Source organism: Apium graveolens, chromosome 11 (assembly GCF_009905375.1).
Source record: "Apium graveolens cultivar Ventura chromosome 11, ASM990537v1, whole genome shotgun sequence".
In the NCBI taxonomy this organism is placed as follows: Eukaryota; Viridiplantae; Streptophyta; class Magnoliopsida; order Apiales; family Apiaceae; genus Apium; species Apium graveolens.
In genome coordinates, this window is record NC_133657.1 from 11818276 (window position 1) to 11840992 (window position 22717).

At 33.5% G+C, this 22717-nt stretch overlaps 4 protein-coding genes across 4 annotated transcripts; 1 reads left to right on the forward strand and 3 right to left on the reverse strand.

Moving 5' to 3' along the window:
- The first annotated feature begins 209 nt into the window (after positions 1 to 209).
- Positions 210 to 854, forward strand: LOC141695345 (uncharacterized). The gene is made up of 2 exons (XM_074499599.1): positions 210 to 422; positions 666 to 854. The coding sequence occupies exons 1-2, from the start codon at positions 210 to 212 to the stop codon at positions 852 to 854; spliced, it is 402 nt and encodes a 133-aa protein (XP_074355700.1).
- A 4559-nt stretch (positions 855 to 5413) lies between these two features.
- On the reverse strand, positions 5414 to 7089 carry LOC141695346 (phenolic glucoside malonyltransferase 1-like). Its single transcript, XM_074499600.1, has 2 exons — positions 6295 to 7089; positions 5414 to 6043 (listed from the first exon to the last, which is right to left on the reverse strand). The coding sequence occupies exons 1-2, from the start codon at positions 7087 to 7089 to the stop codon at positions 5414 to 5416; spliced, it is 1425 nt and encodes a 474-aa protein (XP_074355701.1).
- A 6865-nt stretch (positions 7090 to 13954) lies between these two features.
- LOC141695347 (uncharacterized) lies at positions 13955 to 14569 on the reverse strand. The gene has a single exon (XM_074499601.1). The coding sequence runs from the start codon at positions 14567 to 14569 to the stop codon at positions 13955 to 13957; it is 615 nt and encodes a 204-aa protein (XP_074355702.1).
- A 146-nt stretch (positions 14570 to 14715) lies between these two features.
- On the reverse strand, positions 14716 to 15300 carry LOC141695348 (uncharacterized). The gene has a single exon (XM_074499602.1). The coding sequence runs from the start codon at positions 15298 to 15300 to the stop codon at positions 14716 to 14718; it is 585 nt and encodes a 194-aa protein (XP_074355703.1).
- Between the last annotated feature and the right edge of the window lie 7417 nt (positions 15301 to 22717).

Sequence of the window (22717 nt, forward strand, 5' to 3'; positions counted from 1 at the left end):
ATGATATAATAGGCATCAAAAGATTATATGGTAATCTCTGGAAATATTTTATTCTACCCACATCAATGATAATTATAAGTTTTCTAGCATATATAATTTGTTTAACTTCACATGCATGTATTTAGACATCACAATTTTATTTTGTTGTAAAATTAGATATACATACATGTTTGAAATAATAATATATTTTTGTGATTATTTTTCTAAGAATGGAAAACTTCACCAAACTTGAATTTGAGGCTCTTGATATCACCGGAAAGAATTATTTATCATGGATACTAGACATTGAAATTCATTTGGCCGCACAAGGTCTTGGAGACACCATTAAAGAGGGAAATAAAGAATCTGAATCAAATCGGGCAAAAGCGATGATTTTTCTCCGCCGTCATTTCCACGAAGGACTTAAAACTGAATATCTTACTGTGAAAAATCCACTTGAACTTTGGAAAAATTTGAAAGATAGCATCAAAAGACTGTGTTTCTTCCAAAAGCTCGATATGATTGGATGCATTTGAGGCTTCAAGATTTTAAAACCGTCAGTGAATATAACTCCGCGCTTTTTTAAAATCAATTCTCAACTAAAATTATATGGAGAAAATATTACTGACGCGGATATGTTAGAAAAAACTTATTCAACTTTTCATGCCTCGAATGTACTCCTCCAGCAACAATATCGTGAAAAAGGTTTTACAAAATATTCAGATTTAATTACTTGTCTTCTTGTTGCTGAACAAAATAATAAGCTTTTGATGAAGAATCATGAGTCTCGCCCACCTGGCTATAGCCCTTTCCCTGATGTGAATGTGGCAACTTATAGTTTTGGGCGTGGACGTGGACGCGGTCGAGGAAATTAAATAAGAAACAACTATCCTTGTAAACAAGAAAAATCAAATTACAACCCGAAGTTTTTGAAAAAAGATGAAAAGGTGGAGAAAGATAAGAGAGGGCAAAAGAATGTTGAGAATATTTGTTATACATGCGGTATGAATGGTCATTGGTCGTGTACCTATTGTACGCCTAAGCACTTAGCTGACCTATACAAAGCATGCCATAAGGAGAAAGGAAATATTGCTGAAGCAAATTTAGCTTTCCCGAATGAAGGACCCGAGTACAACCCCTCTGACATGACACATATAGATGCGTCGGTTTTTTACGAAATTCCTGAAGGAAGCGGCAATATGAATGATACCGATATGATATAAAATATTATTTGAATGAAAGTTTTTTTTTATTATGTGTAAGATATTTTATTTCTATGATTATTATTATTAAGTTACTAATTCTATTACTTTTATTTGAAGTGCTATGGATATTTCTCATTCTCGCATTGATCAAAAAATAAACGAAGATATTTGTCTTGTGGATAGTGCAACTACTCACACCATTCTTAAAAATGAAAAATATTTTACTCATCTACAAAAATATAAAAGTAATGTCTATACAATTTTCGGAAGTACAAGTATAATCGAAGGCTCTGGAAGAGCTCATCTTTTGTTACCTGAAGGAACAAAATTTATTAGAAATGATGCATTTTTCTCTCCGAACTCACAAAGAAATTTATTAAGTTTTAAAGATATTCGCAGAAATGGATATCATGTCGAAACAATGAGTAAAGAGAATAAAGAATTCCTTAATATCACATACATCATTTCGGGTAGGAAAAGTATCAAGGAACAACTACCCGCTTTTAATTTCAGATTATATTATACAAACATTCGTACTATTGAAGCAAATGCTATCATAAACCAGAAGTTTATTGATACAAATAATTTTATGATTTGGCATGACCGTTTGGGACATCCGGGATCAAGTATGAAGCGGAGAATTATTGAAAACTCAAATGGGCATTCACTGAAAAATCAGAAGATTTTTCAGATTAATGAATTCTTTTGTGCTGCTTGTTCTCAAGGTAAGTTGATTATTAAGCCCTCTCCAACAAAAATATGAGTTGAATCTCTGAGATTTTTGGAACGTATTCAGGGTAACATATGTGGGCCCATTCACCCTTCATGTGGACCATTTAAATATTTTTATGGTACTAATTGATGCATCAACAAGGGGGTCACATGTGTGTTTATTATCGTCTCGTAACTTGGCGTTTGCGAGACTACTTGCACAAATAATTTGATTAAGAGCACATTTCCCGGATCATAATATTGACACGATTCGTTTAGATAATGCTGGGGAATTTACTTCACGTGCATTTAATGATTATTGTATGTCAATTGGAATAAAAGTTGAACATCATGTTGCTCATGTTCACACACAAAATGGTCTTGGGGAATCATTTATTAAAAGACTCCAATTGATTGCTAGACCTTTAATTTTGAGAACAAATCTCCCAATTTCAGTTTGGGGGCATGCTATTTTATATGCAGTAGCACTTATACGCATCAGACCCACAAGTTATCATAAATTTTCTCCCTTACAATCGGCCTCTGGAAGAGAGCCTAATATTTCCCATCTTAGGACTTTCGGGTGTGCGGTATATGTCCCTATTGCTCCACCACAACGTACAAAGATGGGTCCCCAAAGAAGATTAGGGGTATACATCGGTTATGAATCTCCCTCTATAATAAAGTATCTCGAACCTTTGACCGGTGATATGTTTACAACAAGGTACGCTGACTGTCATTTTGATGAAACAGTTTTTCCAAGATTAGGAGGAGAAAACAAGATTATTTTAAAATCAGGGGAGAAAATAAACTGTTGGAAAAAGAAATTACATGGAATGCATCAACATTAAATATTTATGATCCTCGTACAAATCAGTGTGAAGTAGAAGTTCAGAAAATAATTCAGTTACAAGGCATTGCAAATCAATTACCTGATGCATTCACTGATATAAATAGAGTGACTAAGTCACACATACCAGCTAAAAATGCTCCTGCAAAGATAGAAGTCCCAGAAGGACAAATAATCAAAGCAAGTGAATCGGGACCTCACATGAAGCGAGGTAAGCCAATCGGTTCCAAAGATAAAAACCCTCGAAAAAGAAAAGGGGTAAAAAGTGGAGATGCCCAAATAGAGGAAATAAAATCTCCAGAAGAGACTCCTCAAGAGACCAGTGACACGATAGATGAAACCTCAAAAGAGGACCAGGTACCTGAAAATGTTGAAAGTGAAGAGATATCAATTAATTATGTTGTCACAGGAAAGAGATGGAACCGATATGACACTACCGTCGACTAAAATTTGCATATAATGTAGCGCTCGATATAATGACAGAAAATGAGGATCTTGAACCAAAATTCGTCGATAAATGTCGATGTAGAAATGATTGGCCAAAGTGGAAAGAAGCAATTGAAAATGAATTGAGCTCACTTAATAAACATAAAGTGTTTGGACCTATAGCCCGAACCCCTGAAGGGACAAAAGCTGTTGGTTTCAAATAGGTATTTGTGCGAAAGAGAAATGATAAAAATAAAATTGTAAGATACAAAGCACGTCTAGTTGCTCAAGGTTTTTCGCAAAAACCAGGCATTGATTATGAGGAAACATGTTCTCCTGTAATGGATGGAACGACCTTTCTTTATCTTATCAGCCTTTCAGTGATTGAAAAATTAGAAATGCGTCTGATGGATGTTGTGACAGCATATTTGTATGGTTCTCTTGAAAAAGATGTATATATGAGGATCCCTGAAGGATTCCGAATACCAGAAGCATTTAGACCACATTCTCGCAACCTTTACTCGATCAAATTGCAAAGGTCAATATATAGATTAAAATAGTCTGGTCGAATGTGGTACCAAAGGTTAAGCGAGTACTTGTTAAGGGAATGATATATAAATGATCCCATTTGTCCATGTGTATTTATAAAGAAGAATGAGTCTTGATTCTCTATAGTTGTTGTGTATGTTGATGATTTAAATATAATTGGAACTCCTGAAGAGCTCCAGAAAACAGTTAATTATATTAAGGCAGAATTTGAAATAAAAGATCTTGGGAAAACAAAATTTTGTCTTGGACTTCAAATTGAACATTTGAGAGATGGAATTTTTGTTCACCAATCAACATACACTGACAAAAATTACTTAAATGATTTTACATGGATAAATCACATCCATCAGTTCCCCCATGATTGTTCGATCACTTGATAAGAAAAAAGATGTGTTCCGGCCAAAGAAGAAAAATGAAGAGGCACTCGGTCCTGAAGTACCTTATCTTAGTGCTATCGGTGCACTTATGTATCTTGCTAATAATACACAGCCAGACATTGCATTTTCTAGTAAATCTATTAGTAAGACATAGTTGCGCTCCAACTCGGAGGCATTGGTATGGAGTTAAACATATTTTTCGATACCTTCGAGGCACAACTGATATGAGATTATTTTATTCTAATAAATTCAAAGCAGTGCTAACTGGTTATGCAGATGCAGGATATTTATCTGATCCCGATAAAACTCGATCACAAACAGGTTATATTTTTACTAATGGAGATACGACCATCTCATGACGATCAGTGAAATAATCTTTGGTTGCTACCTCTTCTAATCGTTCAAAAAATTCTTGCAATCCATGAAGCTAGTCTAGAATGTGTTTGGTTGAGATTAATATGTCAGCATATTAGGGAATCATGTGGCATGCATCATGACAGGAAAGTTTCGACAATAATGTTCGAAGATAATACAACATGCATCGAGCAGTTAAAGAAAGGATATATCAAAGGCGATAATACTAAACATATATCACCCAAGTTTTTCTTCACACATTATCTTCAAGTGAATGGAGAAATTGAAGTCCAACAGATTCGCTCAAGTGAAAACCTTGCAGATCTATTCACGAAGTCGCTACCTCCATCAATTTTTGAGAAGTTGGTACATAAGATTGGCATGCGTCGACTTACTTGAACTAAATGTTCATAATCGGTGTACTCTTTTTCCTTTACTATAATTTTTTTCCCAATGGGTTTTTTCCTAGAAAGGTTTTAACGAGGCACGATTATCGAAAAATGGACATCCAAGGGGGAGTGTTGTGAATGGATGCCCCTAGAACTTTTTAGGTGTTGTGAATGGACGATCCTAAAACATTCTAGATTTAATCTTTTGATCTTTCATAAATATGAGTTCGTTGACTTCTCAAGTTCATGTTATCAAGTTCATGTATCTTGTATATCCTACACCTATAAATAACCATCTAAATGGAGTTTATAAACTCACTTGGAAATAATATATTTTCTCTTTTTCTCTGTTAGTGTATCTATACTATATTTATAATAACTTGTAAGTATTGGATTATTGAATAAAGAATAGGCTTGTTAGTATATTATATTTGGATATTCAATAAATTATTCGGGTACATCACAACTGGCAATTGAATTTTAACTAAAAATGAGTAGAACTGAATCATGGCATCCAAATTCAGACAAGGAGTTGTATTTTTGTAATTTTCATTTTACTGCAAATATTTCAGGTTACAAGCAGAGATCACTGATCCCGTTTACAAATATAGAAGAGAAAGCAAGCATTTGTTCGTGGGACAAACATACCCCAATCTCCAGATCACCTTCTGAGTCTTTACACCTCGAAATGGACAATGGCTCCGAAACAAATTCGAATTTCTTAGGTTTACCCCATCCAAAGTCCACACAGTTATAATAATCAAACCTTGGCGAACCTGCAATTCCAACTATGAATTCTCCAGTGCCAATCCCCTTCATGTTCCCAAACCACATATCTGCATTGTGTATCTTCTTATGTATCTCGTCTCCGAGCAGTTGTGCTGCAGTAAATAGGCCTTCGTCTCCTCCTAATTGTGTCCTTTTTGCAGTTGCCATGCAGGCTACTATGCAATTACCAAAGTAAGTTGTAGAGATTGGAGGATTGAAACGACCGCGACAGTTCATCATGCAACTGAAGTGCATTGTTTCGTCTTTTTCATTCTCATTTTCTGCAGTTGCTACATGTGTTTTTGCAATGCAAGTCCAGAGGTAGGAACATACAACTGTGAATGATGATACATGTGATATTGTTGGTTGTTTTGCTGATACTAGTTTCTTTAGCGCTTGGATTTCAGCTTGATTTATGACGAATGTGGCTTGAACCTGTTACACAAATTATTTGTATTGAACAAGATCAAAAATAATAGTGCAAGAATTTAATTTGTGCATAAATGAGAACTAATAATAAACTAGAACTGAAAACTGGTGATTTAAGTAGTGACAATTTGAATACATATTACCGTCACAAAATATCTAGTGATCTGCATTCATATCACAAGCTCTCAGTTTTTTATTTTAAAATTGTACTCATTTCAGAGAGATTCCCTGTACTCAATAGGAGAGTAACTAAATACCTTCTTAGTGGAAGCTTGAGGATTGTAAACTTGCTGCAAATCCTCACTATGCTCTCCTATTGCTTTCTTAAATATATTGTATAAGTTGTTGGGGTCTTTGATTACACTCCTATCATAAAATGGGAGCTGCTGCAAATATGATGGTGATACTAATAATTCTTTAGCACTATCATCATCTTTGTGGCCGCAGATAATTTGTCTGGCAATTGAAGCCCATGCCTGGGTGAAATTAAACATAGTACTTCCGTCAGCAGCAACATGGGAATTTGTAACTCCAACACTGATGCCATTGTTTGGAAATATTGTTACTTGGATTGCTAAAACTGGCGCTGCAATGCAATCTTCCCCAGAGCTATCAGTAGGAACCCCTGATGGGAGTTGAGGAACGAAGAGAAACAAGTCATCCACATCACGGGCCTGATCTCCTGAAAGATGGTAGTAATTCTCACTAGCACACTCTGCAATGATTAAGGATACAGAGTCACCATTCAGGTAACGAACTTGGAGGATGGTGTCTGATTTTATATTGGAGGGAGTTACCAAATTGCCAGCCAATGGCGAGAAGTGTTTCAGAACGAGTGATAATGAAGTTTTGAGAGCAGGAACAACATTTTGGTTGAAGTAGGCGGTGGAGTGGGGGAAATCATAGAAGCTAACACGGCTCAGGGGACGAAATGGTAGCCACATTATGTCAAAGTAAGTGAGGGGGAGAGAAATTCCATCCACTGTACCATTCGGTGGTGAGATTCTACAAACTTCAAGCGTGGTGATCACAGGGTGGGTGGACAAAGCCATTCAATATTGTTGCAGTCAATAGAAAATTATGGCCATTCATTCAAAAAAAACTCTGCTTTTTATGATCATCAGGCAATACTCCAAATTTCTAAGTATATGATAATTTGATTAATTATATTTCTCTGCAAACCCTGCCTGCACACTATTTCTTGTAAATTCCTCAGTAGAGACAAACGGCCTGCTTTCTTTAATCATGTTACTAGTTTCCTTGGATAGACCATGAAATAATCATTTTGGCAAATAACAGGAATGCGTTGTTTATTGGCCGGCACAAACCATTTTTTCACTAATATTCTCAGGGCGTTTTTTCCCCGACTGGAACCGGTCAAAGCATGAAGCATCCATCTTTCTTTGACAAGTTTTGAAACATGGACCTCCCGAAAAAAGAACGAGGGTGATGTCGCTAGAGTAAGAGCCATTTTGTTGAATTATGACGTGAGAAAAGGAGCTTAAGTTATTATTGATGGCAGAGGTTTAGTCATCAGTTCAACTATTGTATCTTGCTAACTTTGCTTTGCTTCCCAGTTACCAAATACCATGTAAAAGGTATAGTTTGATTTAAGTAGAAGACAGAGAGATTTTGCCACTACATTTCTCCGGTATATATTTACATTGCTTGAGAATTCTATCTTCACTATCTAAAGCATCATATGATTGTTTAGTTACGAGGGATCCAATCTAGCATAAACAGTCTGTTGGTATTGAAAATTGCAGGGCTTCACTTGACTTGACTTCCGGCGGAAATCGTGCTTTAATCACTCAAGTCTATAAATCATTGCATACGGCTTTTAAAGATGATATACAGTACAGAGTTGCCGAAAATGATCTCAAAAATATTCTCAAATGATATATATATTATTTTATTTGTGGGACTCATATTAATGCACCAGGTTCTATTTGACTAATGAGTAAATAACCAATTGCACTACGACAGATCAGTATTTGGGAACAATTTTGGAGACTCTGGCATTTATCATTCTTTAGTCTCCGGAAATCAGTTTTATATATGATAATTGATGCTTCAACCCGAAATGTAGGGCTTTTGGATTTAGGGGACTTCTATATCATTCTTTGATTTCTTTCTACTTCAGCGATCATTTACAATTATAAATTTCTGATAGCAATCTCTTGCGTTTCGCACTGGAATTAAATTCAGCCCCTTTGAGTCTTTAAAAACAATTATAGTTCAAAGGATATTGATCTTTCCGACGACATAGATGATGCAAAAAATTTATGGAGGAGTTAGTTTGAAATAGTACTGCAAAAAATAGTGTTTTCGTTTATCACTATGTTTTCACGTTTCAACCAATACTTGTAAATTGTAATGTACATTCCACTGAAAGAGAATGAATTGTAAACAAAATATACAATCGGAGATTGAGTGCCTGTCTGGGGCACTCATTCTGGAGCCCGTTTACATATTAAGCCCATATCATTTTTGATATATTTGTTTGGTAATATCATTTATAAATTATATTTAATTATTTTAGAGCCTAAATGAGAATGTTAGGAATCTTAACATTGTTTTTATAAATTATATTTGATCATTTTTTAGGAATCAAAAACAAGTTGTTGATGAAGGATCTGTCCATGAGATAGTATCTAATGATGGTGAAGAGGTTGACACTTCAAATATAAATGTCACTCTAGATTTTGAGGATGATCTAGATCAATTATTCTTACTTGAAGATATGCCCACTCATTTACCTAATAGTGAAATGTTTAAATTGTTTTATCGGTTACTTTTCTATATATTTACTCAAATTATATCGTCATTTATTTAATATTTTTAAGAAAACAGAAAACTGATAAAATATTATTTTAGCATTTGGAACACATTTTCTCATTTTCAACTGTTTTTTTAGAAATGAAAATTTTAGAAAAACAGAAAATAGAAAAATGGAAAAAATTTCTACAAGTAAACAACCCTAACATTCTCATTCTCATTCTCCATTTTCTTTACAACTCGTATTTTTTATTTTTTGTTTAATTTATATTAACTTAAAACTTGTACGATATACAAAATATTTATAATATTAAATGATTTTTCAAATTTAATTTGACGAAAATTTTAAAATATAAAATTTGTTTATTTAAAATTTTTAAATGATGATTAGTTATTTTTTGTTTTAATTTTATTTTAGCCCATTTTAAACATATAGTTTTGTTTTAACTTGATATCATTATACTGATCAAACAAAATTAATCTAATTATATTTAGTTTTGAATTTTTAGCCTGACAAATATAGTAACTTTTTTGGTCGAGATGAATATTATATACTCCCTTTGTCCTTTTTAATATTCACATTTGGAAAAACAATTATCCTTAAATAGTTGTCACATTTCTATGTCGATGCACTTTTTATCAAAAAAAATCATGTCTACCCCTCTATTTCTATTTTCAATCTTCATTTTATATCTAGTACACACATCTAACTAAATGTTTAATACAATAATATGTGGTATACATGAAAACAATCTATATAATTTATATTTTCTTAGTATATGTATTTTTTTGCAAATGTGACAACTAAAAAGGGGCGAGGAGAGTATTATATAGTTTTATCCCAAGGTTATTAAATATTTTATTTTTAATTTTATATTTATGTATTAAAATTATTATTCATTCATGAAATTTGTAATTTAAATTTTAATTTTGTTTCAAAAAAAATATAACTTATAAGTTATGATTTACCAAAAAAATTATCAACTCATAAATAACTTATATATAAATTTATCTAAATACTTAAATAACTTATAAGTTATCATCTTCGTATGAGAACCTTTTCAACTTGAAGTGATAATTTAAGTTTTTTCAAAAAACCTCAAAAATCCCCTGAGATACTGATGATTCCATTTCCACCGAGAAACCTTTTGGTTTCATTATTACGTAGATGATTGAAAAGACAAGGAAGTAAAGGAGCACATAATCCCCATACCTGAAAGTTGGTGGACCTGTAAGTTTAAATGATAATGTTAAATTATATACAAGCAAACAAAAACACACCATATATTGGAAGACAGTAACCAGTGCATGCATAATTTGACAACCTAATTTGATCTTGAAAGTTAACAATCATTAATTTGATTTTGTCCTCAGAGTTTTTTATTTTTATGGTTGTGTATGCGGTGGAGTCTTAGTATTACGTAGTGGGGGGTTTTTAGTTGATAATATGGTGGGGTGGGGGAAAAAGCTGCCTCTTTATGCACTTTGTACGTGTCCCTCAAACTTCAGATCACCAACTCCATCTGCTTGCCTGAATTATTGAGGTAATATCATCTTTCTTTTTCCAGGAGACACTTGAATGGGGAGTATTATAAATCTTTGAAAAATTCAACAAATTTTTATTAGCTTCCATTTGGTGTGTTTGCTTGTAATTAATATTAATATTATTTATATACATTCAAAAGTAAGTGAAGTAACGTGTTAGGAGACACTTGTATATTATTTTGAATGTTATTGTTTTGAAAAGATTTTTTCGTTCTCTATAATTTTCGTTCTTTAAATTTTTTCGAAAAGTATTATTTAGAGTGCCAAAAAACTTAAATAATGATCTAATTATAATTAAATATTTTAATTTCCTAAAATGCCCCTGAGAATTTTAACAAAATTAACAAAAAGGGTGCAATTTGTCGCGCCGAAATAGTAAGGATATGCAAAGTGCAGTTATCTAAAGTATAGGTAAAATAATGTATTTTAGCCAAACCACGGAATGTATTTTGCAAATAACTCTATTTTAAATGATAAACAGGTTTAGAAAAATGGGCTTGGAGTTTGGAATGAGTAGCAAGCAAAAGGGCGTTCGCTTTTCTCCGTTAAAGGTTAGTGGGATGATGGACAGCCTTTTCTTTTCCCTTTCCCGGTTCCAACATTTTGACTTGCAGGCTTGTTGAAAGTAGCAGGTACCCTTCTTTTATTATTTTTGTAGACCCTGTTTTTCACTCTTTTTATATATATTTTTGTAAAATTTTATCTACAATCACCCAGTTGGCACGATGTAACACTGCATCTCCGGGTTGCAAATAGTTGTCAAATGCTTGCGAAATCATCGTATATATGAGACTGCATGTTATCGATCCATGTATTACATATAATCGTAAAATGCGGGTGATCGTAGATAAAATTTTAGATAACTATTATGTTATAATTTGGTTATAGATTCATTTTTTAAACCCCGCAGCCGCCAACCGCACATTAGATAAATTAATTATTATTATATATACATCTATACTATATTATTATAAGCAGAACACCCTCTATTTGGTAGTTGCTCGGTACAGTTGTTTGGTAGTTGCTCGGTACAGTTGTTTGGTAGTTACTCGGTATAGTTGTTTGGTACGGCAAATAACAACCGTCAGATCTAAAGTCAGAAAAATGAGAATCATTGGAAACAATAATAAAATATTATTATATTAATATTTAAACTGCTCTCATGGATTTAGGGTTCGAACCCCGTCAACAGCTTATTATATTTAAACTTTTATATTCTTTATTTAAACAATATATTATATTATAATATTATTTATTTTCAGTCAAGTCTCAAATTATTATAAAACATATATTGTTATAATTTATTATATTCTTCGATTTATTTTTCAACTATTGAAAATTATATTATAAAATATATTATTAAATACTATCGAATGTTAAAAATAATTCGTGTATCGCACAGGTTATACGCTAGTATATATTAAATATACATGTGTATAGAAACTATTTGAGTGTTACTTATCATATTTATTCTATTAATATTATACTCAATTTAAGTGATAATGGATATATTGTGAGTTAAAATCTTATAAATCATTCTGAATATACAAAACAATTGGCTTCTTATATATAATTATTTTAGCGATTGAAATGCAAAGTCATGTTGCAACGAACTGCAATTAAATAGATGGATACGCTTGGTTTTTATTTATCAACAATTTGGTTGCAGATGAAATTTTTGAAAACCGCATTTTACGATTTTGATTGATTTTTATCCTCTAGTCAAATCAAATTTCCGCGTACACCCCTTGTCTATTAATTTTCTATTTTAACTTTATTAACAATATTTTTATTTTAACAATTAACAATCCAAACAATTGCCTATATGATCAGGTAAATTAAATAACAAATGACAAAAGTAAAAAGAGTATTTATTTTATATATTATATGCACTTAAATATAGGTGTTTTTACCTTGGCAATTTCATATTAACCCATCAACTCCAATAGCAGGCATCGTTGCCACGTTAACTTGATAACCTTTTCAGAACCATTAGAGCATATGCACCGGGGATTCAAAAAAAGGGATTCAGCCCCTTTTTCAATGTACTGTAATATTCTTTGCATGCACCGCAGGAAAATTGCGGCCAACGGTAATCAATGCTCCTTTGATTAAGCGAGCAGAACTTTGAAAATTGACAGACCAAGCAACGACCATCAATTCAGTGGGGCCTATTATTTCTCACATTTTCCTTGTAGCAACAACTTTAATTTATTTTTATATTACGACGGTTACATATTCTGAGTAAACAACGGCTAGAAAACGGTCATATATTTGGCTATAAAAACCAGTTCATTGTGTTCATTATTCACTAAAAATATTTGATACCCACATTTCTATCTTCTCGACCTTATTTATTTTCGTATTATACATATATAAATATATAATGGGTACTAATTGGCTCCCTTCCGAAGAATTACAATTATGTATTTCGTGGGCTAGGCAATCTGTTGATCCGATCACTGGTCGATATTCAAATAAAAATAATTTATGGGTGCGAATTCATGAGGATTATGCAAAAATTTAGTGTGACACTCCGAAAAATCCTCATACCGAACCTCGTTCAAAAGTTACTCTTGACTCGCATTGGACACCATTGAAAAGAGAACTAAAAAAATGGCAATGTGCAAAAGAATCAAGCTAGTAGATATAGTGCAAGCGGAACCAATTTGGTAGATGGGGTAATAATATATATATATATATGTATATATATATTTATTTAAAATACGCTTTTATATTATTCATGTGATAATTTAGTATTCAGGTTTTATTTTTTGTAGATAACTCAAACTCAAGGACTATATTTCAAGGAAATGAATAAGACATTTGACAAATAGAACTGCTATGAAGCAGTTGCAACACATCCTCAATTTGTAGATGTTTCCACTACATCTCCTCCATTTCAACGAAATTTTCCAACACAAATGGAATCACCAATCAATTTTAATAGTGATGATTGCGTTGATGAAGAAGGTTTCACAACTCTAGAGTCAAACCGAGAAACAGAAAGTCCTTCCAGTCCGGTTAGACCGATGGGAGTAAAGGCGTCCAAACATGTAAAAAAGAAAGGAAAATAACGGATGACCGAAAAAGAAGAGATGTCTATGGTTATCTTTAATAATATGCAATGTCACCAAAAACAAATAGTGGAGGCCAACATCAAAAGAGACGAGGAAACCCTTCAAATGTTGAGGGAGATGCTGGAGTTTAAGAAACGAAAAGAAGCAAGGCAGGCAAGAGTTGATGCACTTGAGGAAGGGAAAGAAGCAAGATTGGCAAAACACGAGGCTATTGAAGAATTAAGGGAGCACACAAAGATCATGATAATGGATACTAGCCAAATGACGCCTAACACAAAAAGATGGTTTAAAAGAAAGAAGGTTGAGATCATGGAACAAGTGAATGAGACTACTACTGGCAATGCTTATGTTCCTCGCTTTGATGATGATTTTTATTATTAGATTTAGCTATTATGTTTTTAATTAATTATGTTCTCTGTTTTTAATTTTAATTATGTTGACTACTTTTAAATTCAATAAAATAAATTTATTTAAATTTCCAAGTTGAACATTTCAAGAGGTAATAAACTGACAACTATTGATTAGCTTCTATTGCCCAGTTGTGCTCCACCAAATCATTTTGAAGCATTGTATGAATATAAGCTGATTCCAAATTCTCAATACGATCCCAAAATACTTGTTGATTTGTTCCATTTCTTTGTACTGGTGCAAAAGGAATTCGAACTCCATTGCAATCGACTGGCCCATCATAAACCTGTGAAGTTAATGGATTCATTAAATCTTCTTCTACCGGCTCTACAAATTCTTCTTCCACGAATTCATCCTCGACTATCATGTTATGTAATATGATGCAAGTCATCATGATGCTTTTAAGTGTGGAACGCTTATGCATTCGAGCACCATGACGAAGAATAGCCCATCGAGATTGCAAGATACCAAAACACCTCTCCACATCTTTGCGATATGCCTCCTGTTTCTTAGCAAACAAATTATGTGATTGAGTGGCAGGATTTGATATAGTTTTTACAAATGTTGAATACCTCGGATAAATTCCATCAGCAAGATAATACGCATTATTGTATCTTTTTCCATTAACGTGAAAAACCACCGTTGGGCTATTTCCTACGATGACCTTATCAAATACAGGAGACTGGCCTAGAACATTAATATCATTTTGAGCTCCAGGCATACCAAAAAAAGCATGTCAGATCCAAGTGTCATAGGAAGCGACTGCCTCTAGAATAATAGTAGGTCGTCCTTTTCGACCACTATAAGCCCTTCCCCACCCGCTTGGATAATTCTTCCACTCCCAATGCATAGAATCGATACTTCCAATCATACCTGAAAATCCCCTTTGTTCCCTCCTGTTAGAAGCCTTCGTAAATCTGTTGGTGTTGGAGCACAGTGGTACTCTTCACCAAAGAGCCCTTCCACTTGTTGACAAAAAAATTTCATACACTCAAGTGTGGTTGGTTCTCCTATTCGACATATTTCAGCACACTGATTAGATGCTGCACCGTAAGCTAGCATTCGTAGTGCATCAGTCATTTTTTGTTGTGGTAACAACCCCGGTAATCCAATTACATATATTTTTTGATGCCAATAGGAATCTTGAGTGCAAAGAGCGGTCATGATGCGATTGAAAATATGAGAGCGCATTCGATACCTCCGACGAAAATCATCCTCATTGAATATTGGACGATCAACGAAATAATCTTTCATGAGATTTTTTCCTCTCGATAGCCTTTCTCTATGATGATTAGAAGATTTTCCAGGTCTTGAGCCTCGTCCTTGTGGTTCATCTGGGGTATCGATGAACTCCTTCATCATCGCTGCTTCGGTCACCCTGGTATTCATAATTTCAGTCTCTTCTTCACTGTGTTTTTGTCTCTGACGCAGTAATCTTTTTAATGCATTCATTATTTCAAAGATTGTATTGATTTTGAGATGACTATAATATGAAGATCATAATATTATTTATAGACAATTTTCTATCTTAAAAATCTAGATCATGACACGTGTCATAATGTGATTCCACGAAAATCTTATCAAAAATTTAAATTTATCCACTATCTTATCAAGAATATAAAATTATCCAATAATGTATTATTGGATACTATTTGTGGGATCATTAAATAATAGAGATGAAATTAAATTTATGATATATTATATAATTATTTATTTGATGAATAGTAATTGATGGATTGATGGAGTTATATGGGTGTATAAAAATTAAGAAAATAAGTGATTCTAACATGAATAGTAATCAACTACATTGATTGAATTGATGAATTAATGGCATTTAGGGGTGCATATGCTCTTATTACAAATGTTATCTTAGACCACGTTAACAGTGGTATGCTAAACTTAGTGTTTTATTTATATTTGAGAGTTATTTTCACTTTGCATCCCAACGGTTTAACGTAAATGCGGAATTGGCACAGAACTTTCAAGATATACAATCAGCACCTCTCAACTATAAGACCCCTCACAGAAGACACCCTTTCTGCACATCCCCGTCATATTTGACCGTGAAGTAACAGTCAGCAGAGGGTAATAAGGTAATTCTGCATTGTAACTATTGTACATACACTCAGAAAATTAAACCAGTATCATCTCGTCACCATCATCACAATATCCGATCAGTGGTATTAGATGGAAGTGGCGCAAATTTAAAAGCATCTTGATCTCCGTTCGAAACTCAAGTTCCCCTTGCCGTGATGACTGATTCAACCAAATCATCCTGCTCCAATAACAAACTTGTCATCAAAGTTGCTATTAGCTAGTTTAATCTCCTCCAAAGAAAATTTTCGGCTTTTAACAGACGGCAATGATGAAATGTTTGTGTTAGTTGATTTTCACTTGTCCTACCGCAGTGAATACCACATCGACTTGGCGCCAACATCCTGATATTTCTCTTTTCTCTTGCAGAATGATAGAAAACCTATAAAGAACAAGAACAAAATCATCCCGCCGAGTGAACCTCCAATACAAGCTCCCACAAATAGAGAGTGAGAGACACCATTCTTTTGGTTGCCTCCAGATTTATTAGTTTCCGTTGGTGGTGATGGTATAGGTCCAGAATTGGGTGCAGCAATATCGACCCACCATTCTAATTACAGTTTGGATATCATCATTTTCTATGATGTACAACTTTTCAGGAACGGAAACAACTTCAATGACATTGACAAAGGTTGAAGAGTTTGGAGACGGTGTAAATGTCACCTCTAGTACACGACTCTGATGACGGTGATGACATATTCTTTGTCGAGAGTTAATGATTGGCGCTGGAAGTTGAGAAAGGCACTGAAGTTGGATAGAAGAATATGGTATGCTGCATGGACGGAGAAGAATGATCTATAGTGTCAAAGCCATTTGAGTAGTTTATAGGGTAAAAGTAGAGGAGTACAAATTTATGTCTTTACTCGGTTGACCGTTAATTCACGGTCAAACATAACGGGGATATGCATAAAGGATGTCTTCTGCCAGGGGTCTCATAGTTGAGGGGTGCAGATTGTATATATTTAAAGCTCAGCACCCAATTTGCATTTACCTGAAACTGTTGGGATGCAAAATGAAGATAACTCTTCGTATTATTATAGCATCAAAAATAAAATTATCAATCTGATTAAATAAAATAGTAAAATACTATAATTTATGCTATGAATAAAACAAAGACTTAAAAATGGTGAAGTTTTATTCAATTTGAAATTCAGATCTTAAAATTTATTTTTAGAAAAATGAAACCTTCATGAAAGATTTAGTTGAAAAATATAACCTTAATGTTTGTCAATCATAAAATAAAACCTTTGTCTCGCTTTGATCAAAACAAAACTTTCTTTAATTAATAATAATAATAAAATGAATATACGCACATTTTCGATTTCAACATCTAATTGCATAAATAAAAATATTTTTTATTTAATTATTTATTGAGTTTTGGGAATATATAAAGATACTCTAAGATATTAACAATAATAATTAAATCATTATTTATTTCCAACTTATTATCTATTTGGATAAAAAAGTTCAACTTTATTTTTATTATTTTCATCATTGTTTGAGCAAATAAATTTAAATGTTTAATGAAAAATAAATTAATAATTTAAAAATAATAATAACATAAATTTAAAATTATTAACTAAAAATCATTTAAATCAGACAAATTCTTTCGAACACCCAACCATATACACGATGTCATAAATGATATATCAACCACATATCATTTTAACCAAATTCCTGATTTTAACCCGATACTATTTTTTGAACCAAACGATTGTGAATTTAGTGAACAACCAGAGAGATTTAATAACCTAGAGAGAGAGATAGAGATAAAAGATTTCTGTATATTGTAGAAAATGTTACATTTCAGAAGAAGGAAATGTTCATGTATATGTACAAATCATGTTGGCGAGAAAAGTTGTTTGAAATGTAACTAACTATTTACAGCTAGAATTTAATCTTATATACAATAAATAATATGTCGTGATACTAAGTGATATCAGTATCAGTATCTCTAACACCCCCCTCAAGTTGGAGGGTGAAGAATGCACACCCAGCTTGCCAAGAATGGAATGATGCTGCAGTCCTGTGAGAGGTTTAGTAAGAACATCTGCTACTTGAGTAATAGTTGGAACATAGCTCAGAGATATTAAACCAAAGCTCAGTTTTTCCCTAACAAAATGGCAATCAAGATCAATATTTTTAGTCCGTTCATGGAATACTAAATTCTTTGTTATGTATATAGTTGCCTGACTGTCACACTTAACCGGAATAGGAACAGTATCAGGAACTACAAAATCACTCAATAATCTGGAAAGCCAAGCAAGTTCAGCTGTTATTCTTCTAAGGGAACGATATTCAGATTCTGCAGATGATAAAGAAATATTATTTTGTTTCTTGGATTTCCAAGAGATCAAACTACCACCAAGTAAAACTATAAACCCTGAAACTGATCTTCTAGTTTGTGGACACGCAGCCCAATCAACATCACAATATGCTTCAATACCAAAAGTAGGAGAATTGTTCAATAACAATTCCTTTGCTGGATCATTTTAAAGATACCTAAGAACATGGAGAGCAGCATCCCAGTGAGGTTGTCTAGGGTCTAACATAAACTGACTCAAGTGTTGAACTGAGAAAGATACATCTGGTCGAGTATTAGTAAGAAAATTTAATTTTTCACAAGTTTTATGTAAAGTGAAGGATATGATAATGGAGAACCAGTACTGTAAAGCAGTTTGAGATTGAGATCTAGAGGGTTGATTACTGGTGTGGAATCAGGAGCAACAAATGTATCACAAAGATCAATAATAAACTTTCTTTGAGACACAACCACTTCAATGGGTACATGGTTAAATTCTAAACCCAAAACATAATGCAGAGGTCCTAAGTCCTTGATTTTGAATGTAGAATCTAAATATTTCTTGATAGACTTAACCTCGGAAAGATCATTACCAACAACAAGAATGTCATCGACATAAACAGCTAAAAACAGAATTGAAGTACCACTACTTTTGTAAAACAGAGAAGGGTCATTCTTAGAGGTATGGTAGCCCCTAGAAAATTATGCAATGATGAGTTTTGAGTGCCATACCCTAGAGGCCTGTTTTAGGCCATAAAGGGACTTATGCTCTGTTTGGGAGTGCTGTTGAAAACCGCTACGCTGTGAGAAAAAGTGTTGGTGGAAAAAGTGCTGTCAGGAAAATTAGATGATTGTTTGGTAATTTTTTTAATTTATGCATGTTTCGAGATATAATATATAAAAATAATATTTTTGAGAAGGTTTGATGATGAAACTAATAGCTACTTCCTACAAAAGATGAAAACGGCTTTTTCGAGAAGAATGAGGGACATGCTTTTGTTAACAGCGGCTTTTAGACCAAAAGCGCTTTTCCAGACATCAACTTTTAGAATTTACCAAACACATTTTTGACAGTTTTTCATGAAAAAGCTGTTGTAGTTGTCTGCAACAGCAATATCAAACGGAGCCTTAATCAATTTACAAACTAACAATGGATGAGAAGTGAGTAAACCGGGTGGTAACTTCATATAGATGTCCTCATGTAAATTTCCATGTAAAATGCATTATTAACGTCCAATTGAGACATATGCCAACCCTTTTTGACAGAAACAACGACAAGAGTTCTAATAGTGGTTAACTTGACAAATGGAAAGAAAGTTTATGTATAATCTATACCAGGTTTTTAAGTAAAACCTTTAACAACATGACGAGCCTTGTACCGTTCTATAGAACCATCAAAATTATGTTTGATTTTGAAAACTCATTTAGAGGAGATGGATTTCTTTCCAGTGGGTAATGGAACTAATTCTCAGGTATTATTTGCTTCTAAAGCATCAAATTCTATAGCAATGGCCTATTGCCATTCTGGAAGTAAAATGGTCTCCTCTTAAGATGTATGTTCAGGAATTGGGGATAAAGTAAGTTGTGAAGCATTATGACAGGAAACAACATGAAAATAACCCACCACATCAGTTTGTGCACATAATGAAGTTGGTGTGCAAGCACAGATAGCACTAGAACAATGTGTGAAATAAGGATGACATAATCTTATAAGTAAGTGGGTAGTTTAGTATTTCTGGATGATTTTCTAACAGCTGAAATAGTCTAAAGAGGTTGTGGTGGGGTAATCTGAACAGTCTGTTCAGCATTAACAGGTGAAATGGCATAATCCTGACTGAATGATGTATCATTAATAATAAAAAAAGGTACTAACTGAGGTGTAGAAGCAAAAGAAATAGTATCAGATGTATAGTGTGAATTAGGTGAATCAGGAATATATAAAGGAATGAATGTAGAAGAAGAACTGGAAATAAAAGGGAAAATATGCTTATGGAATGTAACATCTCTAGAAATCTGAATTGTATTAGTTCCAATGTTAAGGAATTTGTAGGCTTTATTCCCATATGGGTATCCTAAGAAAATGCAAGGAGATGCTCTCGGAGAAAGTTTATATATGTCTACACTCACTAACAGTAGAAATATAGCATAGACAACCAAAAGGCTTAAGATGAGTATAGGAAGGTTTACTGCCAAATAAGATTTCATAAGGGACAAACCATGTAAAATTTTAGAAGGAAATCTATTGATCAAATATGTAGAAGTTAGAACACAATCCCCCAATATTTGATAGGTAGTTTGATTGGAATAATAAGGCTCTTGATGTTTCTATGAGATGTTTGTGTTTTCTCTCCACAACACCATTTTGTTGTGGAGTGTAGGCACAAGATGTTAGGTGAATAATGCCTTGAGAAAGAAATAAATTAGTGGCATCATGTCTCAACCTAATTCTAAGGCATTATCACTTCTGATAGTTTATACTTTAGCAAAAAATTGAGTAGTAACCATAGCAAAAAAGTATTTGATAAAATTGAAAGCATTTCTCTTAGAACTAAGCAAATGAGTCCATGTTACCCTGGAGAAGTCATCAACTATGGTAAGAAAATACTTATATTTATTATAAGTCTGGACAGGATATGGTCCTCAAATATCAACATGAATCAATTGAAAATACTTAGTTGTATGAATTGTACTATATGGAAAAGGGAGTTTGTGTTTCCTTGCTTTAGCACAAATATCACAAGTCATCATAATTTATTTATCAGTAGATTTACAAAGAGACAAAGTTTGTAACTTAGAAAAGGGTAAATGCCCTAATCTAGTATGTTAGAGTAAAACAGAGTTATCCTTATTACAAAGATTATCATGAACATCAGTTTGAATAGACAGAGCTGAGGAAGAGTTGGTAGACATGAAAGCATGAGGATGAGGCAAAATGTAGAGACCCTTCTAAAGCTTACCAATTGCCAGTGGCATCTTCAGAGAAAAACCCTGCACAATGCAGCTAGAATGAGTAAAATTGATAGTACATTGAAACTGTTCAATGAACTTATGCACAGATAACAAATTGAGTTTGAAATGTGGCACATAAAGTACATTTTGAAGAATGATATTAGGAGTTAAAGGAACATTACCAATGAAAGAAATGTTTATAATATGACAATTTGATAATGAAACAGTTAAAGGATGAAGAAGAGGTTTCATAGTTGAAAAAAGAGTTTTATAGGCACACATATGATCATTTGCTCTACTATCTATTATCTAGTTAATGTTGACAGTAGTAGAGAGACAAGTAGTGGAAACAGAGTTGCCAAAAAAATTAGCAGAAGTTGGAGTAGTGTTTGAAGGCTGAGAGTTCTTAAAAAAACTCATTAATTGAGCATACATTTCTGGTGTGAGACCTCCAGAAGAACTTCCAGAATTAGTATTGGCAGATTGAGTGCTTTGGTTGGGAATCCCATTGTTTAAAGACTGATCAGCAGCAAATTTTTATGGGACTTCAGCTTGTGCAGCAAATTTCTTGGATTTTGTAAATTTGAAATCAGGTGGGAAGCCATGTAATTTGTAGCATTTGTCAATTGAATGGTCTGACTTCTTGCAATAATTGCACTGAAGAGTAACTTTCCTTGAATCACCATCAAACTTCTTGTAGAATGAAACACCAAGTTGATGTGATTGTTGATTGATAAGTGGATTTTATATCCACTTGGAACGCTTTATTATAAGCTTAAATTGGTTTTTGGACTCAATTTGTTGGTATTTTGATGTGTTTTTGTGTTATTACATTTAAGGTATCAATTATATGAAGAAATGAGCTTTTAAAGGAAATATGATGAAAAGTGGTCATATTTAGAAGCCAAGCCATTGTCAAGTTGTAGAGAATCTCGTTAGCTTCGCGTGGGCAGTTGAATCGCCTAATTCTGACGAGTAGAACTCAAATTATGGCCAAAATAAGATTCATGAGAATTTTCCAGAAAGGTGCCACACGGCCGCCTGCTGGTGGAGGCGCCCGCCTGGTGTGCCGCGCGGCCGCGCGCTGATGCGTGGCTGACTTCGCTGATTTCGTTGAAAAAGCCGTTTTTGAGTGGAATTTGACGATTTTAAGGGTCCGGGTCCAATATGGGCTTATATATACTTAAAAAAAGGGTTTTCATCATCCGGGAAGATTGGGATACCAAGGAGAAGACCTAGAAGCACAAAACAACTCCGAAAAAGAAGATCTTGTTTCCAACTTGTGATTCTTTGAATTAGTTGTAACTTTGGATGCTCATTTTCATTCTTGTTGAACCTAGATCTCGTTTATTCGTACTTTAATTATTATCCAGTTTATGAAGACCTTGTTTTATACCATGCTTTCATTGGAACCCATGGTGACGATTAGTTCAATTGTGGGCTAATCGTTGTCATGGGATTCTAGTGGATTTACTTATGGATTTCTATAGTTAATTTGTTTCGATATCTTGGTGTGTGGTGATT

What these genes read in the sequence shown, in the direction of transcription:
- LOC141695345 (XM_074499599.1), top strand. Translation starts at nt 210, where the DNA reads ATGGAAAACTTCACCAAACTTGAATTTGAGGCTCTTGATATCACCGGA. An exon ending in TTAAAACTGAATATCTTACT is followed by an intron (nt 423 to 665) that starts GTGAAAAATCCA and finishes GTACTCCTCCAG; the next exon opens with CAACAATATCGTGAAAAAGG.
- LOC141695346 (XM_074499600.1), bottom strand. Translation starts at nt 7,089, where the DNA reads ATGGCTTTGTCCACCCACCCTGTGATCACCACGCTTGAAGTTTGTAGA. An exon ending in CTCAAGCTTCCACTAAGAAG is followed by an intron (nt 6,044 to 6,294) that starts GTATTTAGTTAC and finishes TTTGTGTAACAG; the next exon opens with GTTCAAGCCACATTCGTCAT.
- LOC141695347 (XM_074499601.1), bottom strand. Translation starts at nt 14,569, where the DNA reads ATGCCTGGAGCTCAAAATGATATTAATGTTCTAGGCCAGTCTCCTGTA.
- LOC141695348 (XM_074499602.1), bottom strand. Translation starts at nt 15,300, where the DNA reads ATGAATGCATTAAAAAGATTACTGCGTCAGAGACAAAAACACAGTGAA.